The 23,998-nt window shown below is 40.5% G+C and overlaps 1 protein-coding gene and 1 long non-coding RNA gene across 4 annotated transcripts; both read left to right on the top strand.

Moving 5' to 3' along the window:
• Window positions 1-305: 305 nt before the first annotated feature.
• On the top strand, window positions 306-13,707 carry APOOL (apolipoprotein O like). Of its 3 annotated transcripts, none has more exons than XM_068204579.1 (9): window positions 306-405; window positions 3,618-3,722; window positions 4,295-4,414; window positions 5,455-5,509; window positions 5,661-5,759; window positions 6,110-6,201; window positions 6,555-6,641; window positions 8,228-8,384; window positions 10,058-13,707. In XM_068204579.1, exons 1-9 carry the CDS (start codon window positions 394-396, stop codon window positions 10,153-10,155), a joined length of 825 nt encoding a protein of 274 aa, XP_068060680.1. In that variant the 5' UTR covers window positions 306-393; the 3' UTR covers window positions 10,156-13,707. The 3 variants fall into 3 exon arrangements, with proteins under 3 accessions (XP_068060680.1, XP_068060679.1, XP_068060681.1); XM_068204578.1 differs by lacking the exon at window positions 306-405 and adding an exon at window positions 2,054-2,098; XM_068204580.1 differs by lacking the exons at window positions 306-405; window positions 5,661-5,759 and adding an exon at window positions 2,054-2,098.
• Window positions 13,708-15,555: 1,848 nt separating this feature from the next.
• Window positions 15,556-20,673, top strand: LOC137482327 (uncharacterized). Its single transcript, XR_011004013.1, has 4 exons — window positions 15,556-16,597; window positions 18,819-18,924; window positions 19,738-19,915; window positions 20,657-20,673. It is a non-coding gene; the product is annotated as an uncharacterized lncRNA (long non-coding RNA).
• Window positions 20,674-23,998: the final 3,325 nt, after the last annotated feature.

The following is a 23,998-nucleotide window of genomic DNA, read 5'->3' as shown; positions in this document are numbered from 1 at the left end:
GGCTGAGGGGGATCATCCCTGCCCGCTTCGGGGCCATGCCGGCTGAGGGCGATGCCCTCCCCGGCTGAGGGGGATCATCCCTGCCCGCTTTGGGACGATGCCCTCCCCGGCTGAGGGGGATCGTCCCTGCCCGCTTTGGGACGATGCTCTCCCCGGCTGAGGGGGATCGTCCCTGCCCGCTTTGGGACGATGCTCTCTCCGGCTGAGGGGGATCGTCCCTGCCCGCTTTGGGACGATGCTCTCCCCGGCTGAGGGGGATCGTCCCTGCCCGCTTCGGGGCGACGCTCTCCCCGGCTGAGGGCGATCCCGCCCGGCCTGAGCGCGGTCCCGCCCCGGCCCCTCGGCCCCGCCCGGCGCGGCCCTTCCCGCGCGCCGTACGCGGCGCTGTCCAACATGGCGGCCAAGGTGAGTGTCCGCCCGCCCTCAGGCCGCCGCCGCCCCGGCCCCGCGGCTCCGCTGCCCCTCAGGCTCCGCTGCCCCTCAGGCTCCGCTCCCGCTCCTCCGCCGGCTCGGGACGGCTGGGGCGGCTCCGTGCGGCCCCTCGGGAGCGCCCGGCCCGCCCGCAGGTCCGCCGGTGCTGGCGGGAAGGAGCCCCCGGTGCCGCGGAAGCCGGGGTCAGGTGGAGCAGTGGGGCAGTGAGAGGTCTCCGTGGTGGTGTGGGACTTGACGGGGAGAGAGCTGGTTCGAGAGGTGGTTAAATTGTACAGCAGGGAATAAAAGCGGTGTGGCTCTTCTGGTTCTTCTCCCATGTACTCGCAGCCCCCGAAACACCTTCAGCTCGAGGAATATCAAGATGATAGTTTGGTAGTAACATGATAAAGTGCTAGTGGTACTGTACATCACTAAAACAAGGCTGTTAAAATCGTGCTGTTACGAGCTAACAGGGTTACAAGTATCTAAAATATCGCTAGTTGTAGGAATAATGCAGTGTCTTTAAACAGAAAAACATGCATGTAAAGATCTAAGCTTTCTCACAAATATTTAGACAGGTTTTCCAGTGTTGGCAGTCAAATTGATGAATAGGTTGCTCTCACATGAATCTTCATATTTACTTTTTTAAGGCATTTAAAATGTGTATATATCTGGAAAGGAAAGGATGGTGCCAGTGAGGACAGACAGATATTAAAATACAGCATTTTACTTTAGTTTGTTACAGCAAAAGAAACTCTTTGGCTTTGCTGTCTGGCTGGGTGATCCTGAAGTAGTTTGGTCTGCTCAGTACATAAATCTGAATGATTCAGTACCTTTAGTGAAGTGACATCATTTTACGAGTGTTCTTTACTATTTACTGTGAAATATTTATTAATAAGTGTTTTATTCTTCTTAAGATTTCACTCTCTGTGGGTCACTCACCAGACCAAGATTAAAACCAAATCCGTGGAATATCAGTGAGTTGAGGTGAAGTGGAAGGATCTGTTCCATTTCTGGGGGGATTTTGGTGGTTTTCCTCAGAGATTTATAAAGACATACCTGAATTAGGATACTGGATTTGGCCTACGAGCTTCTGGCAATCATCATGTCTCGTGTAACTTCTGGGAAACATAAACCAAAGGGATGTGAGCCAGTTTTGTGACCCACCTCAAGACATCTGAGTGGTAGGAGAAAGTCATAAACCTATGACTCTTTATTCTTTAATTAACATTTTTTCATGGACAATATAATACAAGGTAGTTGCTAAATTTTAATCCTATTTTTACCTGGCTAGTAGATTCCCGTTTTGTGATACAGAAGTCGTATATTTTTTTATATAAATCCATGCATCAGTTTTTTGCATATACTCCACTCCTTTGATTCCATTTTGAGGCCGTTCCTGCCTTCTGGGCAAGGTTCCTGCTCCAATTCTTGAAGCAAGCACACAGAATTTGCAGTCTCAGTGGGAAACAATGTCTTGGAGATTAGCATAAATTAACTATATGGCTGTATTATGGTTTAGTTTGTATTCTGCATCTTCTGAGTGGAAGATAGTGAATTCTTTGTAGTGATGTAGCTTTTTAGCTTTTTTTTTTTTATAGAATCTGTATTTTTGATCGTTGATAAGATTCCAACACTTTGAAGCAGATTGTTTGAAATGCAAAGACTTAAAGCCAAAATTATCCAGGTACATTTCACAGTGTTATTGTTATATTTTGCTTGGTCTTACTCCACTTCTACTATTAAGAGGCATAGCTGCAACAGTTTTCTGCTAGAAAGCATATAATGCATTTCTTCAGCAAATAATTGCTGTTCAGGCTTTTCATCAAAAATATTGCCACGTCTGTTTGTCTTTGGTGTGTTTTTTTATTTCTGGGGAAGAAACTTCAGGTTGTCAGTGTAGGTCAGGAACTTGGCAGTGGTGTTACAGGGAATGTTTTAACACTGGCCATTGACCTTTCCTTCTGGTGGTGTCTAGCTCTGTGTCCGTGCAGAATTCATCTCCAGAAATGTCACCTGGCTTTCGTACCTGCAGCAATTTCCTGGATTCCTCAAAAAGAAGATTTTTATTTATTTGTAAGTCAGTTATCAACTGATGTTCTGGAGTCATTCCACTGGCTGAACATGCAATCCCAGGGTGTTTTACAGCTCCTGCCTGTTGCAGGTGTTTTTCTCTGTGCTGCTTTCCTAGTGTTTGATATAACAATATGATCCTGCCATTTCTTAATTCTCAGTAGAATTTTTCTACTGAGAAATTCTGTAGAAGTTTTCATAGGTAAAATACTTTTTGGTTTCTTTAGCTAAACAATACATGATTTTCATTGTTTGATACATAATGCCTTATAAGGAACTTTTAATAAAATAATTCAAAAAAATTAGTACTAGGAACAACTTAGCTAATTGAGGTCTTTTTAGTGCACCTCATGATTAGAAAAGGAACAGCTCCATGCAGTGAAGCCTCTTTACTGTAGTCAAGGTGATGTTGCTTTTTCTTTTACTCTGGTTCTTTGTGATTTCAGTAGAAAAGAGTGAAACCCTCTCGGGATAACTGCTAGAGTAAATGTTAGCTAGTACAGCTATTTCCTTGGATCTTTAAACTTTTATATGTTTGTCTGCAGGCACCCAAAAGTAAAGCAATTACTGTCAGTCAGGAGCTGGACCACTTTGATCATTCCCTGTATACCTTTCTCTTTTACATTGAGAAGAGAATCTATTGTGACTTCAAAAAAAATATTTTTTTAAGTGAGCAATACAACTTTCTCATGCTCTAACACTTTTAAATTCAGTTTTTCTTCTAGTGTCTACTGAAAATTGGTGTCTTGTTCTGGTAGCTGCGTGGAAATAAGCAATCTGAATTATAATATGTTTAAAATAGTTTTTCTTTAATAAATCTTCAAAAGTGGAGTTCCTGCATGCTGAGTAAAGTACAACTGAATTGACCCTAACAGGTGATGGAAGCATCAGTGTGGCTTTGAACACAAAGTTCTTCCTGGTATTTTAGACATAAAACTGTTGTCAAGGATCTTTAACCTTTTCTTTACCATTATAATTTCAGAAAATCTTTGTGTAAGTCAGAAGACATTTCTAGAAGGCATAATGCTTAAAAAAGGTTTTAAAAGTGACTTGTTTAACCCCATATTTGATCAATCCAAAGGGAAATTTTAATTTCAGCATTAAGACTCCCGTTTTTCATCTCTCTGTCCCAGGTGGCAAAGCTGGCAGCCATTTCTTCTGGGCTGCCATTTGTATGTATTACTGTATATGCAGCAACAGAAAAGGAGTCAAAAAGTCAGCTGGTGAAGCCAGATAAGGTATGAATCTTCCTCTTTCTTGGTCTTCAAAATAATATTAGAAAAACCTGCAGTATAGCAACTCTGACCATTGAATTATATTACCCAGTGCCTGAAATACATAGCAAAGTAATATGTGATAATAAATAACTGACCACTATGGCTCAAATAAAACACAAAGTGTTATGATATTAAATTAGTTAAGTTTTGTCTCATTTTCATTATTACAGTATTTCAAAAATGCAGTCAGAAAAGGTGAAAATAGAATACTTACTGATGAATCCTTTTCTCATGTGCAATTTCTAGTAATACACACATTCACCTTCTTATTATTCTTGCACATGCCTTTGCTTCATACTGAGTAATTCTGCTTCTTAGAACCCATCGAGTTGTTTCAGTTTTCACTTCCAAAGAGTGAAGTCCCACTTGGGTAGAGTCAGTTTGGAGCTCTAAAAGTTTGTAATTCCACATAGAGTGTCTGTGTGCTGCAGTGGGAACGCTGAGGGTTTGCAGGCTTGAAAAACCCCCGTGCAATGCAGCAGCTCATGAGAGCAGAGCTGTGCCCCTGCTGCTCAGCTGTGCTCTGTTTGCAGCTCCCCATTTACAGCGCACCCCCCCTGAGGTCCAGGTACATCGAGGAGCAGCCGGGGCACCTGCAGCAGCAGCTCACGGCCCTGCGGAGCACGACCGGCCGCTATTTTGGGTGGTGCCAGGTAAGGGATGCACCCAACATACCCTGCAGTGCTCTCAGCACTACAGCCAACCACTGAGAAAACAGGTTACTTCCCCCTGCAGGGGTTTTTTGGCAGTTCCTTGTCTTTGCATAAGATAAATTCAGGTGGAAAAATGAGCCCTCCTTCTACAGCAGGAGTTACGTCAGTAAATTCTTGCTGGGAGAACTTGAGGGTGTTTTGGAGTCTGAAATTCCAGGTGCAGTCCATGGAGAGGGAGCTGCTTCCAAAGGGCAGTACCTTACAAAAAAAGACAAACAGAATGCAGCCCATGTATCTGTTGCAGCAGGCTGTTCCTCAGGAGCCATCAGAAACACCCCTCTGCTCTGTTACTGCGTGTTCCAGGTGGAGAGGGAGCTGTGGTGCCTGTTACTGCTTTTGTACCTGCTGGGAAGCAGCAGCTTCACCCTGGCTATTGGCCAGAGGAGATTTTGTGCTTGTGTTTTATTTTTGCAAAAAAAATGTAGACCCTAATAGTTGAAAAAAAAAATCAAAATGTCTTCAAAATGTATTTTCTGTAAATTGTGATTACACTGGTCTGTGAAAGTGTTGTCAGTGACTGCATGACTGAAGTAATCTTGTTATAAAGCTGTACCAAACTTTTTAATGTCATTAATTATTGTATGAGTTCCTGCCACTGAGTAGCACTGACCTCTGGTGGTATAAATTCGGTGTTACTCCTTCAGTTTTCCTGGGAGGAGAAGATTGTATTTTATAATTGAATTTTCCTATACAGTTGGCATCCAGGTGTTTTCCTACTCTAGAGTTCCTGAGATGTCCGTTTTGAAAGGGAGCTTACATTAGAGAGATTTTTTTTAATTAATTGTCCATGTAAGTTTTAAAAATATAAGTATTTGTCTGTCACAAAGAGGGTAGATCTCTCCACAGCCTTTCTAGAAGGTCATTGGTTTGGATTTTTTAAACTTACACAGTATTTCTTTGTCTCATTGTGCTGAGATGTGTGTGAACAGCTACTTTTGCAGAGATTTTACTTTCTAGTTTTGTTTTTTCTTTCCTTGTAGAGTGTCTATGTCTTTATTAAAAATGGAATAATGGATTCAATTCAGTTTGGAAAAGGTAGGCAAGTCACGTATCTGTCTCATTTCATCTATATAAACTCTCAGTAAAATCAACATTTTCACCTTTATTTCTTAAGTGGGAAATAAAATAAAATGACTGATACTGAATTGCCCTGCTTCTTTTTTGTCTTTTTTTTTCCATTCCTTAGATGCTTATGTTTACCTGAACAATCCTCCACCGGAATTTCTTCCCAAAGCTGCTGTAATTACAGTGTCAGGCCTGGCTGGTGTAGTGCTGGCAAGAAAAGGTAGGGTTGGCTTGTTTTCATTACTGGCTGTGGGGTATGGAGCTTGTAACATTTCTAGTGGCCAGAATGCTCTCCTGAAACATTGGCAAAAGCCTGTGGGACTTAAATAAATCCTTCCTGGTAAATGGAGGGACATTGTTGATTGCTGTTAGGAGCTGGCTGAGACCTGACAGAGCAGGACTGGACAGACTAATGATACAATTCTTCTTCTCATTCTTCATAATATTGGAAAACCTAGTTTGGGATTATTTCTCTTTCAGAATGTCAATCTCTCCTGCATTTAATTGCTACAACTACTTAGTTTGCATTTCATTTTTGTCTAATTATTCAAAATAATTGGCTTTGTACAGGTTCTAGATTTAAGAAAATTGCGTATCCATTGGGACTTACTACTGTAGGATATTCTGTTTGTTACCCAGCTCAGTCAGTGGTCATTGCTAAGGTAAGCTTCTGGTTTTATCTGTGGTCATTTCCAACATAGTGGGACGAGTTTGGATCCTTTAACTTGGTCCATCTATTGTGCCAACATTGCCAGCACACTGTTTGCTGATCAGGGTTTGATTTCATTTGGAGTAGGTGGATTTAGCATGGAAATGTTTCCTGTGGATTCCTAATATCAATTTAAATATTATTTACAATTTATTTGATGTAAAGGAAATATGCAGTAGATCTTGAAAAGTGGATGCCTTAGGATGGAATTAAGCATGTTCTCATGCAGATGTGATTAATTTCATTTGAATGGTCTGTCTTTGTATATTAAAAACTGTTGTTAAATTATGTTTTTCTACAAAATAGGTAACAGGGAAAAAGTTACTTTGTGCAAGTCATCAGACCTATGAGGCTGTGAGGTCACTGTGGGCAGACAAGGAAACTGTCACCAAGGTAGGACTTGGGAAGTAATGACAGCTCACACATTGAGAGGGAGCTTAGAAAGTTGTGGTCTCTTCTGCTGATGCTGTTCAAGGTTTACTGATGGTGTTCAGCAAGGCACAGACCCCAGTCTGATCTTTTTGTTACTTCAGTATTTAATTGTTTTTACACCTTTCATGCCAGTAGATACTGAGATCTTCTCTGTAGTCCCACAATGCATGCAGGGTGCACAAGAGAAGAATGAGTTTCTCTTTAGAGCTCCTTTTTTATCTTGGTATAAAGGATCCATTTTGATTCAAGCTTTGGTCTTAGAGCAGCCCCTGAATTTAGACTAAAGACACTCAGGATTACAGTAGGTATGACTGGCTTACTGCTCTACAACCCTTGCAGGAAGTCTGGTTTATTTACCTTGTGATATGAATTGTCCATGGCTGATTCATTTCTTCTTCTTGTCCTGTCCTCGTGGCAGCCATAGTGAATAAATGACCAGTAACCTCTTTATATTGACCTACTACATATGGAAAACTTATCAGGGTTTTTGACATTCTCTTGCTCACCTTATTTTACAGAGCAGGCTTTCTAACTCTGATATAATTCTTGTTCTCCTCGGAATTTCCTCTAGTTTCTCTACTTTTTCTGTTTCTTAGGGGATTTTGTGTGTGGTTTTTAAGTGAGGCAGTCAAAAAAGGACATATTAAACAGCTGAAGCCTTGCCAGCAGAGAGTAGAGGGCAATATGAACCTTCTGTAAATTATATATGGAATTTGGATTGGTAATCCCAGAATTAAATGTGGGGTTTATCCAACCCAAAATGTGTGGTTTAACCAACAGGTGTATTTTCCTCAAGTGGAAATTTATAAAAACTTGACAAAGTAGCACTTCCTAAGTAAAATTGCAGCTTTGCACAGTAGTTTCTCATTGCTCTTTTCAAAGAAAATTTCTATTTCTCAGTTATATTAACATGTAGAAATATTTTGCTTTAAATTTACAGTGCTCATTGACATGCAGTCCTCACCCTTCTTCTGAGAAGCACAAATGGAATTCTGAGTTTTGAAAATGAGATTCAGATAACTGTCATTTAACTGATAGCAAAACAAGAATTGATGTGGTACAGATACTTTTATTAACTTCAGTTTTTTTTTTCCCTGAGTGAAGCCGCTTCCCAAGACATATTATTTCTCATTACCAGGGTGCAACCATGGTTTATCTTTCCATCTCCTGCTAACTAGGGGTAGTAAGTGTTCTGTAAACACTCAGGGCTATTTCAGTCGTGTGTAAGGCAAAGGCTCCTCACCTGGAAATGAACTTGTGAAGTTCTTGGGGGGTCTCAGATAAAACCACAGCTTCAGTCCTAAGTAGATACTCATGACAATTTCCCTTCTACTTGAATTTATTCTATCTGATCTGTGGGGTTTCATGAATTTTACTTTTGCCAGCTGTGCCCCTTGTGTGTAGCTGACTAGTTGAATATCTTTGTATGATGTCATATCTGAAAAGAATTTCATAAAAGATAAGCTCCCAGACTTCAAAGATTTATTTTGCAATAATGTATTAAGCATATACCCATGTGCTTTCTTTTATTAATATTTGGTTCACAGCTGCAGCAAGAGTCAAAACCAATTATGCAAGAAGATAAGAAAAAGAAGGGAATTTCTAGTACCAAACCTGAGCCTGCTGTTGAGTCAAGATCACTTAACAGAACAGAATCTTTTCCAGTAGAGTGTTGGAGTAATGAAGATCCAGTGCCTTCATCAGGTGAATTAAACATTTCAAGTGTAATCTCAGGGCAACTTGCAAATCCAATTAGTTGACTTAATTTTGCACTTATTCTTGCTCTAAACTGGAGCAAGCTGTCAGTGCATATTATTCTTGAGAGCATATTTTACGTGCTGTCATTTAATACACATTTCAGAGCCTCAGGGAGGTGATAATTTTCTCACTGTGGACCCTGTCATAATAACAGAATTATATATTTGCTGTTCTCTCTCAATAATGTCAGAGAACCAATATTAATGTAAACCAGGTTCTTTCATAGGGCAAAATAAGGAATAATCCAAATGTAAGTCACACAAAAAGGTTTTAATTTGGATTATAATTAGAAAATTGAAGTCTCAAATTTATTTAATTACTCTTAGCCTCTGCTAACATTGCAGAGATGATCCATAGTGGAATGAAAGGGTGTGTAATTGAGAAATGAAGCACTGGATTTTATTTTGTTGGGTTTTCTGCAGTGGTTCCTTGTGCATCTTAAGTGGTTGAGCTAATCAACTAGATCACATAACAGCCTGTTTAACAGGCAAAAATTTGGTAGTCCAATTTTTAAGAGAAAACAGTGGAATTACCTATTAAAGGAGAACTAAATTTGTTTTGAAATACCTGTTGTAAGGGCAACTTCTAAATTTTGTTACAAGGAAATCACTTGGAAGGAAGGAATTGTGACCAGAGATTTTTTTTCTGGAAAGCAAGCAGAACGTATTTGGATGAGACTTTCAGTATTTTTTTTCCTTTATTTTCACTGTAGTATGTGTTCTCTGCTTTGCACCTGAACTTTTTCTGATTTAGTTTGTGGAATGCTTTGATCTGTTTTTACACTTGCTCCAGGCCAAACTCTCTTTATTGGGTTTGTGTTTATAGATCTGTCATTGCTTTTCATAGGTGGAATTAGTTCATGTCCTTCATACAGCCAAAAATATCCATGCCCTAAATGAATCTGTGTTGCCAGAGATGTTTATTTTCTCAGTCCAAGTGGGGCAAAGCTTTCAGGAGAATGTAACACCCTTTGTTGGGTCAAGTGATGTAGCTAGAAAAGAAGCAGATCAGGAAGAGGAGCCACAGCCCCAGAAAACCTGCCTTTATATTCCCCTAGATCCTCTGGAATTGCAGTATCAGTAAATATGTCAGCCTGTGCACTGTCCTTCAGTGAGTGGGGGGCTTCAGTGTTTTACTAAACTCAGTTTGAGGTTTTTGGAAGTTCAGAAGTGAAACTAGGTGAGAGTGTTTGTCTTCATTTGGAATTCTTGCCATCTGGCAGCAGCTTCAGGGGAGATCTGGCAGGGTTGGTTGTGGGATCCAGCTCTGCTCCTAGACAAGAAACACTAGAGAACTTTTTCCATGCCTCAAACTTTCCCTTCCTTTCCATGTGTTGGGCAAAGCATCACAATTTCTGCTCTCAGTCTGCTGGGTTAGGAAGTGGTGTTGGAGAGTGAGAAGAGGTCCTGTTCTCCATCCACTGCTATGCCCAGCATTCCAACATGCCCTCATCCTCCTCTATCAGTTCTTAACACACTCTGAACTGGAACAGACAGATTTTGATCTTTTCTGAGTGTTTGGTAATACAGAAGTTCTCAAAATGTATCACTAAGCTTTTTTTCCTTACAGCTCAAGGATATGCATACTTTTTAACCATATTTTTTCACTGTTTCTAACAGGAGCAGTGAAGACATCAAAATTTAAGCCTGATCCAAAACTTACGGACCACGGTCAGTCCAGCCCAGAAGATGTGGACATGTACAGCACCAGGAGCTAAGCCAAGTCTGCTTTGCAAAATGCAAAATATTACAGATAAGGGGGAGGGAAGAAGGGAAGGAATAATCTTTACAATACATACTCTGTGAGGTATATTTTCATCAGATATTTTCTTATCTCCAATTTGTATTATTGACTTACATGATTCTGTTTAATGTTTATTTTGTTCCTGACTCCATATAAGCAGTGGGAATTCATTCAGTGTCATTAGTGAGACACTGAGAAAACAAGATTTGTCAGTGTCTTCTCCCAGTGGGGCTTCTCTGTGCCAAACTTGCTAATAAATGTCACTTCACAAAGGATATTTGAAAATGTAAATGTATCTCTGCTTTGGCTCGGATGTTCATTGATGTGAATGAAGAATGTGAGGGATGGGGTTTGCAGAGGCTTCTTTGTCTTTTATCTTTCAGCTCTGGAATGAAGTGCAAGTTCCTGCTGGTCTGAGTATCCTTAAAATCTTAAAATCTGTGTGGTTGTATTATGTGAACAGCATTGGCTATAAAGCTGTTGTAATGAAAAAAGAGTCACTTTTTTCATTACAAAATAATTTGGTGCTGTTTGCCTCTTTCACAAAGGTGAATGGAAACATTCCTTGTCCTGCACACCTCTGCTGTGGTCAAATGTCTCTGAAGTTGAGGAAAAACACAAAACTGATCTCTAAACATCCTTTCTAAACTATGCATCAGCTTTCACCTACTTCTGATACTTGGAAGAACTGTGTTTGAGTTGCTTAATCCATGAAACTGATACTGAATTTATATAAAATCCAGTAGAAGTGTTTAGGAAGTTGGAAATCTGTAGTTTCAAGGTTTAAACTGCTGACAGTAAACATGCAGAAGTAGCAGGCAGCCAACTTTTTAATCACATAAGTATGTATGCAGTATCTCATTGATTTTGGTAGGATTTCTGTGAAATTCTGTTTTTCCATAAGAATGATATTAGAAATTAAGTTTCCTAGGATGAAACTTTCAAACACTGCTTTTATTATGGTGTATATCCCTGTACTTCTGTTCATCCTCCATTTCTCTTCATTCTGTTACCTTTTAATCAAGGAAAATATGGGCTTTGCTGTGAAATTGAGGGGGAAGCAAGAGAAACCACATGGACAGATAGTGTGGATGGAAGGCTAAAGCCTGAAATGCTGCTGTTCTCAGCACTGGGATGTGATGTGGTATTTGCTCCTTCTGCTCAGAAGAAATTTCACAACCTGATTTCTTCTCCAAGGCTGCTGATGCAAAGGCAAATGCCAGTGAAATACAGGCAGAATTCCTGCTGTCCCTGTGGGATCAGCAAAGTTGTGAGGAGGTGTTGCAGGATGGAATGTGCAGAAGGCACATATGGTGAATGAGCAAAAGAAGAAAAGCTTTTAGGATGGTCAGAAACAAATTGATACTTTAAAATCCAAATTTCAGGTGAAGTGTTGGTTTTTGTTACACAGAATCCAGTGCAAGGTGAAGTCAGAAGTTTAAAAGAAGAATTCTGTTAGTTAAACTTGCCTGAAACAGCTGACAGGATTTAATGCCTTTGTTTCTTTAATCATTTCTTAAAGGCCCAGGCAACTGTCAGAATTCAGGCAGCAATCAGAGGATATTAAATCAATCTTCAGAGAGGTCCTGGACACATTTAGTGACACATTTAGTGTTTCATCATAGAGAGAGGAGTAGAAAAATTAGATGTCTGGGCTTCATATACCATTTCCAGGGAAACAGATAAGTGGAAATTGTGAAGAAATTATAATTTTCAAGTGCATGACTGGGTGCCAGAAATTGTATTATCTGTCTCCCTTTGATAACATTCTGGATAAAAACATGAAGGAAAAGCCATCTACTCCTAAATTGTTAAATTCTAGCTTTGAGTGATGCTACCACAGCAAGTCCACAGGAAAGGTGAGATGATGGAGATTTGCTTGGATTTTACAGGAGTTTAGTGTGGTGAGATTTTTCAGGCCTTAATGAAAAACTCTGCCCAGGAATTGGTCTCGTGGGAGCAGGGAGAGGAGCTGCAGGATTGCTGTTAGGGAACCAGCACATCTGCCCTTCTCAGGAGAGCAGCCTTGGGACACTGCCTCTTCCCTGGTGCCAGGAACTGCCTGGGACTGCCCATGTACTGAGGGCATTTCCACTCAGATCTGGTGATGCAGGTGGGGGTGTCTGCTCTGCAGATGTCCCTTGGCTCTTTGGTTGGGCAGGCAGGAGTCAGGAGTTCCATGCCAGCCCCTTCCATTGCAGCCCTGATCCTGTTCATGCTGTGCATGGCCCTGAGGCACAAAGCTCTCCTGGGGCTGGATTTCAGGCTCAAATTACTCCTTAGGGCAACGCTGGGATAGAACTAAACCTCAGAGTTGAACATCTTCTGGGACGTAATTTGAGTGTTCCTGTCCATTCTGCTGAACAGCAGGATGAGGGATGCAGATCTGTAGCTCACAGAATGGAGTCCCTGTGCTGTGTCATTTTTTGGTAGGTGAGAGGAGTGAGCAGCACAGGATTATTCCAGCTCGGGGTTTGCCAGGTGGCTGCCCCATCCCTGGAAGTGTCCGGGGCCAGGTGGGACAGGGCTTGGAGCAGCCTGGGATAGTGCAGTGTCCCTGTGGCAGGGGTGGAAGAAAAGGGGCTGTAAGGTCCCTTCCAACCCACACCAGTTGATGGTGTTGCTGCTGCTGTTATTGTCATTTTTTAATTTACATTTTTCATCAGCTGAGATTGCTCTTTCTCCTCAAGGCAGGGTAATTTTCTGTTTGTTTTATTTGTATTACCAGTTTTTGTTTACTATCCCCACACAGAAAGGTTAAAATTAGAAGGTTTTGGTTGTGAAACAGGTACAGCTAAAGACAACTCTTCCTAACTGCAGCCAAAGAAAGTGGGAGAGAAGTATGGAAGGTTTTGTATTCTGGCTGGGTGTGTTCTCTGCTTTGTTCGGACATCTGAACCATCAGGGGTTATTTAATACTTCACAGCAGACTGCAAGGAGCTGTAGCCACATGTCTGTACTAGTAATTTCTAGTAAAGGTGCTATGCAATGGCTTTAAAAAAGCAAATTGACATCTACATGATGCCATGCTTGTGAGTCCTGGGTAACCATGTGCCTGACTTGGTCTCTTGAAGATTTCAGACCCAGTAGACAAATCTGTTACACTGAAAAGTTAACATAGAACATGGGAAAAGTTTTATTGTGAGACACGATTTTATTAATTTATAGTGAAGCACTTTGAAATGCCTCTCAAATGTATCCTTAAGAGTCACTTAAGTTTATTTCACAATGCAATAATACATCCTAAAAGTAAAAATGTATATTATAATTTTTATATAAGTTATATATTTGTGAAGAAATCAAGGTCTTAAAGAATGGGGTCACATGGTATTTTATAATACAGAAATAGCTTTAATTTAATGCATGGTGTTTTTATTTATGTTTGATTGTATTCAATATAGAGAGATTTGGAGCTTGTTGATATTAATTTTTTATTTACATAAAATTGATTGTGATACTTTATTTTGTCATATCGCTGCAAAGCACCTGGAAATAAAGGGTGATAAGATACTTTTTAAAAACTAAATTTAATTTCTGCCTGTTGTTTTCATCTGTAGGAAAATTGTCAATTCCTTTCCTTTCAAGTACTTTTTGACAGTTCATTTGTAATCACTAAGTCACACTTGGTTTATTAATGTTGGGGGGGAAAATTTCACCCCTGAAGTACTGAAACACTCCTGGAAGAAATCCCTGAAGCAGCAGGACAGACCAGTGCTCAGTGGCCTACATTTTGAGAAGTGCTTCCATTTTCTTTTCTTGGAATTTTTTTCTAAAGAATGGTATACTTCAGGACTTGGAAAAAACTAAAGTTTTTATCCATGCTGGAGGAGTGACACTGTTCAAGAAGGAAGCAGGTGGGAAATGTGTTTGTCTCAGTGTGACTGTGCCAGTCTTCCAGATAAAGAAATTTGCCAAGCAAGGGTCATAAATTATGTAACCCATGGTGTAACCTAAAGAGTGAATTACTCAAAAGGAGGAAAATAGTGTGAATGAGCAATGGGGCTGTTTTAGTGGCACATTGTCCCTGTGATTCTTGAACAGCTTGGGAGATACTAGAAAGGTATTGGAATGCAGCAATGTTGTTACCTTGTAGTGAAAGTTTGGAGCATTTTAGTGAAATGCTGAAAACATATTTTAAATCCAAAAGAAAGTGGGGTCCCGTGAAGCCAGTACTTTTTAAAAAGGACAATCAGTAGGCACTGGACTGTGTGTGGCTTTTATTTTAAAGTGCAGGATTCCCAGAAGCCAAGCTCAGCTATGTGCTGATGGCAAGCTGCAGCCAAGAAAGGCTGTGATGGAAGCCCTCCTAGAAGTCAATGAGTCTTTCTTCCTGGCCCTGATGTGTTTTTGTGTGGACCAGAGGCAGAGAACAGCCCCAGTGAAACCCTGGGTTCACTGTGGGCAAACACCCTTGTTCAAGGTGCAGTTACTCCTTTGTCCTTTTGTTTACAGACATAGGAGATGGATTTTGCAGCAGCAGCTGAAAGAAATTCCATTGCTGTGACCAGGGAATAGGTGTAAACTGAGCCTGTCATGATTTCAAGCCTTGGTAACTTTTTCTGGGCTCTATTTGTAGCAGTCCTGACACCAGCGTTTGGGGAATCCATAGTTGAGCTTGGTTTGTCACTTAGGACCCCTGCAATGCTGCAGGAGGAGAGACTGGTCTCCACAGCCATCTTGAACCAGCTCTGAAATGAATTAAGATTAAAGATCATGAGCAGTTCCATCTTCCACCATGAATTTTGGTCAGTAACTTTGATTTACTTCTGTGTCTCTCTTTGAAGAAATTGAATGAGCCTGGGTGTTGTTATAGAATGCATTACTTGGCTCTTGATTGTGCTGAGTTCCAGAAACTCAGACAATAAGAGGAGGAAATGGGTGTGCTGTGCAGTACAAAGCTCTCAGCTGTTCAGGTCTGCTGGCACTGGGTTTATTTGCTGTTACCCAAGTGGGCGCTAAAAACAGAAACCTCAGCCTCTACAGCCCTTCCTGAGGCTAGGTCCAAACCCTCTGCATCCAATACAGGCCAATGATGTAGCAAAGTCAAGAGTTTGGGGCTTGTTTTGCTACATTAAAACATCTCACCCAAGGTAAAAACTGCCCATTGCATTTCTGCGTCCTTGAACCAAATCTGACAGCCCAGGTAAAGGTGTTTGTTCATCAGCCAACGTGAGACTCACACTGAACAGCTGGGAGCTGGAGCCAGAGGGGAATTCCCTGTCAGCAGGAGAATGGAGCATCTGCAGGAGCTGCTTCTTCACACTTCTGCCTTACATCTGAAGAAGGATCATGCAATTTGTTTCACTGAGGTAAATATTAATTTCTTTGTTGTGGTCTGTTGTAAAGCAATCTTCTGGCAGGACTGAGAATCTCTTATCTACTGCTGTAATATTAAGTGCTGTTGGGCTTTAGCCAAAGCAGCATTCTTTCAAGAATTTGCTAGGCATTGATTTTTAGAGATCATTATTTATCCTTTGAAAAGCAAAGGTTAAAGTTTACCTTTTGTTATTAATGTAACTGTGCTTGGCATGTTTGCATAAGCAGCCAGCTCCTGTCAAATTAGGAAATCCACGTTGGGATTTTATCAGATATGGATTAGTTTTGAAAGCCCTGTGCTAGGAACAATGCTTGTGCTAACTTCAGCTTCAATGCAGTTAAACACAAAATTTGGGTGTAACCTGAGTAGTGTTTGGAATGACCACAGTGTCAGGATCTTCTTGTGCAGTGAATGTTGAGAATTTTTAAGGACTCTAAATAATAAAGAGGAAAAATGACAGGGTGTGTGCTAAGGTGTGAGTTTCTGTCATCACTCATCCTTGCCACATGGGTATTTTCTGTTCTTTTCTCAGAAAAATGGAAAATTAATTGACAAAACTTAATGGTGGATACATCCAATTACAGGATTCCATCCTTCCCATCACTTCCGTCTTTGATGACTTCAAGACCGTGGCTTTGTCTTTAAAAACAATGCCTGTTCCAGGAAATTGTCTGCAAATGCAGTCCAAGTTTGTTATCTGTAAAAGGTAACATAAGCCTAAAAGGAGAAGAGAGAAAGGCTCCTGACAGATACCTTAGTGTGTTGAAATTTAGGTTGTTAAATGAATACCTCACATCTAATTTCAAAAGTTCAAAAGTAGCAAGATTAATGAGATATTTTTATGAAACTACCTAGTTTCATAAAGGAAAATATGCTGAGTACAATATCAGAAAGCTGTATCAGTTTTACGTTAATTAGTAATTCTAGATAGAGAAGGATGCTGTAAACCAAGCTCAAAATCCACAATCCACAGCAGCAGAAAGGGAAGTTTATTCTGCTGCTGGCAAAGTCTGGAAGAAAAGGCCCAGGATGTCCTTTCTGAAGGTCCTGCTGTGTGTCCTGGTCCTGGCCAGCCCCTTGCTGAGTGAAGCTTCACAACGTAAGAGCTGCTGGAATTCTGTTTTCTGGCTTCTTAGAGCAGGGACGTGGCCATGGCCACTCCTCTGGGGAGTGCTGCTGGGGCACTGCAGTCCCTTGAGGGGGACTGCTGCTTGGGAATTCTCCTTAGGCTTTAGGCTGGGTTTATTTGAAATAACAGCAAAGCAATGCAAATGTGAAAACCTTGGTGAGACAGCTGCTGTCCTGTGTTTGGTGTCACAGGGAAAAGGTTACAACCATATGAATTAATTACATCTGAAACTCAGTCTCCTGGTGGGTTGGGATCATTTTGAGTCAGTCTCTGAATTTCAGAAGGGTATTTTTAAATTAGTTAAATGGTTTGGTTCTTTTTCAGTGGGGAAAAAAACACTTTGTATATGGGTTAAAAAAAATATATACTTTTTTTATAGCAAGTGTTCTTAGACTTTTTTTTTTGGTACTAACAGGGAGAAAATCATCAATATTTAAGAGCATGACAACCAGAATGCACTGATAGAAAAGTTATTTTAAGTGAGTAGCGAAGTAATGGAATTGTTTCTGGTTCTGTTAGACCAGTATTGGCCTGCAATTATTTTATGGCAAGATTTCCCACATATTTTATTGATATATTTATTTATTTTATCATCACTGTTCTGTATCTGGTAGCTATCAGTTACATGTAATTGGGTATCCCTAAGTCAGTAGTGGTGTAAACCAGCTGCAGTTATTATTTTTCTAATAACAGTTTTGGTTTGTGATCTGAGGAATTTTTTAATGCTACTCTAAACTTTCATTTGCAAAAACAAGTTACCACTTGAAGGCTAACCTGTCATTTATGTAGACCCCAGTATTTTGAAGAGCTCAGCAGTGAGTTCCTTTATCACATGGAATATTAGAGCTTTAATAGCAAAGGGCACACACTCCCTCTCGCCCAGCAGATTCACAGCTGGTGATTTTCTGCTGCCTTAGTATTTTTTGTATCACTGCTAAAGGAATTGTAATTGTGTTAATGACCAGAGGGGTAGCTAAAAAGATTGCTTATCTCCCAGATGAACCATGCCAAATACTACTTGGTATTTTTCATTTTTCTGTACTTTGTAGCCATAACACATGACCTGTAGTTAGGTTTTCTTGGAAAATGTTCCAGTGCTGATGCCTCTTGAGAGGAGAGCATGCAGTGTGTGTAAATGGATTGGTACAAGCCTTGGTCACTGTAATCATTTAGATTTACCTCTGATAAGCAGCAAATGTTGGATTAGATGGTCTTGGACAGTGGAAAGGAAGGAGGCTTCCATCTCTTTTTGCAGTGCAGGCTGCTCCCAGCACACTTCCTTGGGCTAATAATGCATCAATCAGGAGTTTGTTCTGGTGGGGAGTCTGTCTGACAGTGGCAGTGCCATTAAAGCTGCTCCAGCAGATGCCTGCTGGGCTCAGAAGGGTCTGCTCAGAGATCTCGGCCAGTTCTGACTCTGGCTTCATTCCAAACGTGGCTCCTCTCACTGGGAAGAGTTGTGCACAATTAGATTTGGCTCTGGTGGCAGTTTGGGGGCTTTTCTGAGTGGTCAGGTTGGTGCCTGGCGTTGAGTCTGAGTATTGAGCAGGAGAGAACAGGTAGCAAAGGATGTAGGGTGGGAGTGCCAAACACGCTGGTGTTTGATGATGATTCAGGCTGCTGAGGGAGTTATTTTTAGCAGCCAAATACCTGTGAAATACTGTAAACACTCAGATTCTGGAACATAATTTACAGCACAGTGTTTACACAGCAAAAGAGAGAGGAGAACCAACATAATGCAAACCAGATCCTTTTGTAGGCTAAGACAAGGAATAATCCCATTGAAAAACACACGAAAAGGTTCTAATTTGGATTATAACTGGAAGGTTGGAATCTCTAATGAGTCTCATGACTTTTAGTCTTTGCCAACAAGCCAGAGATGATATATCGTGGAATTGAGACAAAACCACACTTTAAATTATGGGATAAAAACCATAACAACACAAGCCATACAATTTCCTGGCCAACTGGAAGATGGGTTCACATTCAGGGTAAAGTAATTTAAGCAGGTAAATTTTCATTTCTCAAATAGCTTCAAAATTTTCAAGGGACAAGTCACTGGAAAGTAAGATTTAATATCATCAATAGAGTACATGTGAAGCATAAATTTCTGGTGTAATTAGCAACACAGCCCACTGACAGTATGTTACTGCATAATTGCATTAAATTCTTACTCTGTTTTAATTCACAGCCAACTGCAATGGAGTTGTGGACTTTGAGGCCTGTCTGGGTAATACAGATGAGTTCTGTCCTGAAAATATTCCTTGTCAGTGTAAAGATGGAGAGCCTTTTTGCGGGTAGTATGTGGGCTTGGTTTGTTTGTTTAAGTATACACAATGTAAATGTCAAATATATTCTAAATTATGAATTTAGATCCTCCAAAGTGATCCATGAAAATAAATGCTGATCTTCATTTACAATCTGCATAAGCTTATAGCTCTGGTAAAAAGAATCAAATCTGGGATTTGGGCATAGTGTTTTTTTTTTAAATATATGTGTGGTCCATGTCATTCCTAATGTACGTAATCACTGTAATCCTCAATTTTTACAGGCTTCCTGTTTTCTCAACTATTTTACTTTAGAACAGAATTAGCTGTGTAATTGCAAGTTCATTTTTTTTCTCAGGTTGATCAAATTTTCTTTTGAGTTAAAAAAAATTAGATATCTTAATGTTCTGTTCTCCATTACATAGTTGGGGTTTTTTTCCTTTTAAAAAATCTATATCATAATGACAGACAGAAATGTGAGGTTTCCCTTCCACTCAGCAGCTTTGCCATGCTGACAGCAGACAAAGAGACCTTTGACCTGAGCTAGGCCATGACTTGGGTACTGCACCCTGTTCCCATCAAAGCTGCTTATCTTGGACTCCTGAAATGCCAACTCGGACTTGGTTACTCAGAGCCTGGCAAAGAACTTTTGCATCAAATCTGGAAACAGATGGGTGTAACTAAGATAAAAAACACCTTTAAACAAACAGGAACAATGGTGACTCTCTTGGCCCCTGCCGTGTTGAATAATAAATATATATATAGCAAAATACTATACTTTTTTGGTATGGCTTACTTTTGAATTAAAATGCTGTTGCTAAAAGTGAATGTTTTTATTTGCAGATGTGATTACTACAGAACGGGCTGGAAGGAGTACTGGTATATGGGCCCCAAATGTAACCACCTTTGGAACACTCTGGATTTCATTTTAGTGGCTACTCTTCCTGCAGTGGCACTGGTTATCACAGTGGTTGTAATATTTTCTGCTGTCTACTGCTTGAAAATGAAAAAAGCTGGGTAAGTGCACTTAGAAGGAGTTTTGTACTCAAAATGGAAGTACAGCAAAAGGAGTCTGGTATTCTGGTTAATTTTTAACCTCTGGATGTTTAAAAGCACAAGGTTGCCATACTGCCAAAATACTATTTATACAATTTAAAACTAACTCAAAGCATCTTACCTGAGCACTCAGCACTTACTCAGCATTTTACCACCTCACTCTCAGTCATTGCTTTTCTTTAGGGCTCACCAGGCAAGCTTTAAAGATTGATAAGTACATTTACTACTTAAATCCAACACTAGCAAATGTGTGTTTCTGATTTATTTGCTCTCAGGGATTTTTTTCCACAGGTTTAAAAAAAAAAGGAGTAAGACTGATAACCATTGACAAGAGGCTTGGTGTTTAAACACGATTCCTCCCACTCTTGGGTCTCAGATATTGGCAATTTGAGCTTTTTGCTTTCAACACTTTTTCCCAGTGACATCTCTCCCAAGTACACAGACAATATGGGTTTTTTCTTCTGTCACTGAGCCCCAGAAGTGTGTCACTGGCACTTGCTCTGACATAGAAAAGCTGTAATAATACCCAGCTCTTGTACAGCCATTGCCACAGGACATCTAAAGCTCTGACATGGCTGTTGAACCGATGTGCAGCACCAAAAACATCTGTCAAGACCCTCACCATTGCTAATGCTCTGAATTCCCATTGTTCCCCCCCAGGAAGCAGCAAAAGCCTCCAGAAATTCCCACTGTGCCCCCCAGGAAGCAGCCAAAGCCTCCATACAGTGGAGCACAGCAGAACCCTGCATTCAGCACTGACACAGCTGCCAGCCCCGGGCACGGGCACCGGCAGCCAGCCGGGGTAAGAGATGGCACAGGGGGGCACAGCACAGCCCCCAGGCCTCGGTGATTCAGCACAATGCAATGGGGATAGCAAAAAAAAAGGGGAATTTGAGTTTAAAGTCTCCTAGCATTGATTTCCAAAATCAGCTGAATGCATGTGAGAAGGTGAAACTTGTCATTGAGGATTAAGTGAAAGTAATTTGTGTAGGAGAAAACAAAGAACTAGGGATTATTTTTGCAGAATGTTCAAACAACTATTTCCATTTTTGGCCAGCTAGAAGACCAGCTTTAAAAAGAGATCGTGCTCTGCTGTGTCAGTTTTCTCCATATGTAAGATGTAGTAGAGATCATGGCTTGAACTAGTGGGTGTCAAGAGAAAAGATGGATAAATACCATTAAAAATCAATATAAAATACAAAGAATCACTGAAAGGGAATATTTGTGTGTGTGTGTATGTTCATTTCCTCATTGGGTACTTCAAGGGATTATTTTACATATTAAGGATCACACAGTGTATGAGAAGAAGACATTGAATGCTGTCTGAGAAAACGGAGAAAATAATTTAGTCTACTACATTATTTTCTGCTAAATCCATCTGTAGAGTATCAATAGCTTGGCAATGCAGTTGGTCTGAGCCTGTCTTTACCAGGAGATGGTGCTGTTCAATTTTTAACTAATTCAGAATTTAGTCCTGCTGATGCTGTTGTTCCCAAGGTGTGAATCAGACCCAACCCTGCAGTTTGGTAGGAAAGAAAACCCTTTGTAAAAGGAATCTTTTTGGGTTGGGGCTACAGGAATTAGGGCTTTCTCACACCTCAGACTGAGTTGTAGCTTAGACATTGTGTTTTGTAAGTGAAAAACTGGTTTATACCTTCTAACATTCTGTACCTGGAGAGCTGGTTATTCTAATTTGTTGTCATTTTGCTCTGTGTAACCACCTGATCCCCTACACACAGGAAGTCTGGGTTGGACAAATTCCAAAACCTGTACTGAAAAGAGAAGATTTTAATGATGCCTCAATCCCAAATCAAAGGCAGAATTACAGGTATACTGCTATTTTTTGTCTTTTGTGCTGCTCATTCTCACTTTATACTCTGGTTTGGAGACTCAGAATGACTTTGCAGCTTTGCCAGTGGCACAGCAAGCAACAAAGGTCCAGTAAATGCCAAAGCTTTTGACTGGATTATTCACATACAAATCCTAAAATACTGCCTTATCCAGAGGCTTCTCTGGTTTTCCTCTAATCCCAGAGGCATTGATTTTATTACTGTTTAGAATCACAGTTCCCTGCTTGTGCTTCCTCACTTGAATCCACCTCAGCACCAACTGCTGCAGCTCTTACTGCAACTTCTGCAGAGAACTTGTTTGCCAGGGTGCAGCTCAGTGAGAGCACAACAGTCTCCTCACACGTAGCAGGGTTCTGCTGCAGAGACAGGCTGGAGCTTGCTGCTGTTTTAGTCCCTCAAGGAGGGCTGGTTTCTTCAATATAAATGTTGAAGGCATGGCTATGGTGAATTTAAGCCATTTTGAAAATAATTGTAGAAATATAGAAAATTAGGTGCTGTGGCATTGTTTGTTGTGAAAAGAAAATAAAAGCTTAAAGAGAAAGCTGCTTCTATAAATTCAGTCTTCTCTGTTTGCAGGATGAGGGTTTGACAGTAAAATGAACTTAAAAGACCTTTTAGATGTTACTGCCTCAGTGCTGTGCATGCAGTAGTGAGCTTTAATATTTTTATATATCAGTTTAAACTGATCCTTTGTGCAATTTTCAGTATATTATAAGGTTTTAATAACCTTTTTCTCTTTTGCATAGTCCCATGTATGCTCAGCCTCTAAGGGCAGCAGAACCAGCATCAGATTATTTCCCTCAGTCCCGAGCCCAGGGGGATGAGTTTGACTATCCCAGGAAGGGTTTGCCTTACCCAGTTTATCCAGAGGCGAGACAGTACCGGGTACGTATCAATCACATCCCTCTGCATATTAATGATGTGCTATGCATATTAATTACATACTCTGCATATTAATTATATCATCCATCCTGGTACTGAATACAAATCATCACTAAATTGATAGTGTTTGTCACTAAGTAAAGATGTGAGCTAACAGAAAGCCTCCAGCCACCTTTCACTGTGCAGGTGTTTTCTTCAGGAACGTTACAGACCCTGCTGAAATGTTTTTAAATATTTCCAAAGCTGTTTCAGTTTGTGTGCACACAGTGGTAATGCTTCCAGTTATTTGCATGAAAATCATCTTCCAAAGCTCTTGGTGAGTGAACACTCAGAAGCAGCACATACTAAGAAAAGAAATACATAAAAATGTAGTTTGATTAGATACAGATTGTTTTAATAGCAAGCATACTGGGGAGCGTGTGTCATGCTACTGATTTAATTCTAATCTCTTTACAGAGGTACTAAGAACAAGTGCTTCCTATATCAGAAATGTCTTGGAATGCTGCGTGAGAGAGCAGTGAGACCCTGGTGGGACACAGAGGAAATTGCCATCCTTATTAGAGAGCGCTGAGTTATTGCAAAGAGAAGGCATAGAGGATAATTGTGAAAGAAAACCTGGTGAACCCCTGATACTGCAGCACACGAGGGTCTGGCCCTGGCAGTGTGGTACAAACACAGCCAAGGACTTGGCCTCTTCTGTCCCAAGATTTACCAAATACCTTCAGACCCATTCCCTCGTCCCTTGTCTTTTTTGCTTTGTCTTCCTTCTGTGTTGATCCCAACAGCTGGAATGGTTTGCCTTTAAACTCTCCTGGCTTGCTTTGTAACTTTTTTGTAAGTGAGGAAAATAAATGAAGCTATGGAAGATTGAGTAGCTTGCCACTAAGTAACAATTAAAAGAGATTGAAGACTGGGATTTATTTCCCATTTTCCAAAAAGTTTGAAGCACATTATATTGCAATTTCTGTTAAATCATTTTCCTTAGTATTAGGTAATATGTGAAACTATATGTCAAAACCAGAATCTTAAGGATTTTAGAAGGGGTTTCTTGATCTTTGGTTTTCCCTCAATGTAACAAAAATGCAAAGTGGGCAAATTTCATTGGGTTTACTTCTACTGCTGCAAATTCTGTCAGAAATAAAAGAAGTGAGTCTGGTTCCCTCTCTTCAGAAACACACAGAAATGGTGTTAGCACATCTGTTTAGAGCCCAGACTGTCAGTTTAAACCATTCTGGCCTCCGAAATTCAGATCCAAAGGTGTCAGAGAATTGTGTCAGTGAATCACTTTTTTCTGTCATTTCTCAGCCTCGGTGGTG

This window comes from Anomalospiza imberbis, chromosome 14, assembly GCF_031753505.1.
Source record: "Anomalospiza imberbis isolate Cuckoo-Finch-1a 21T00152 chromosome 14, ASM3175350v1, whole genome shotgun sequence".
Lineage (NCBI taxonomy): Eukaryota > Metazoa > Chordata > Aves > Passeriformes > Viduidae > Anomalospiza > Anomalospiza imberbis.
This window is presented reverse-complemented; position numbering and strand designations above follow the sequence as displayed.

Excerpts from the sequence above, each read along its gene's own strand:
- APOOL (XM_068204578.1), top strand. The coding sequence starts at position 2,069 with ATGCAAAGACTTAAAGCCAAAATTATCCAG. Across the intron at positions 2,099-3,617 it reads TTAAAGCCAAAATTATCCAG|GTGGCAAAGCTGGCAGCCAT; the intron begins GTACATTTCACA and ends TCTCTGTCCCAG. Across the intron at positions 8,385-10,057 it reads AGATCCAGTGCCTTCATCAG|GAGCAGTGAAGACATCAAAA; the intron begins GTGAATTAAACA and ends TGTTTCTAACAG.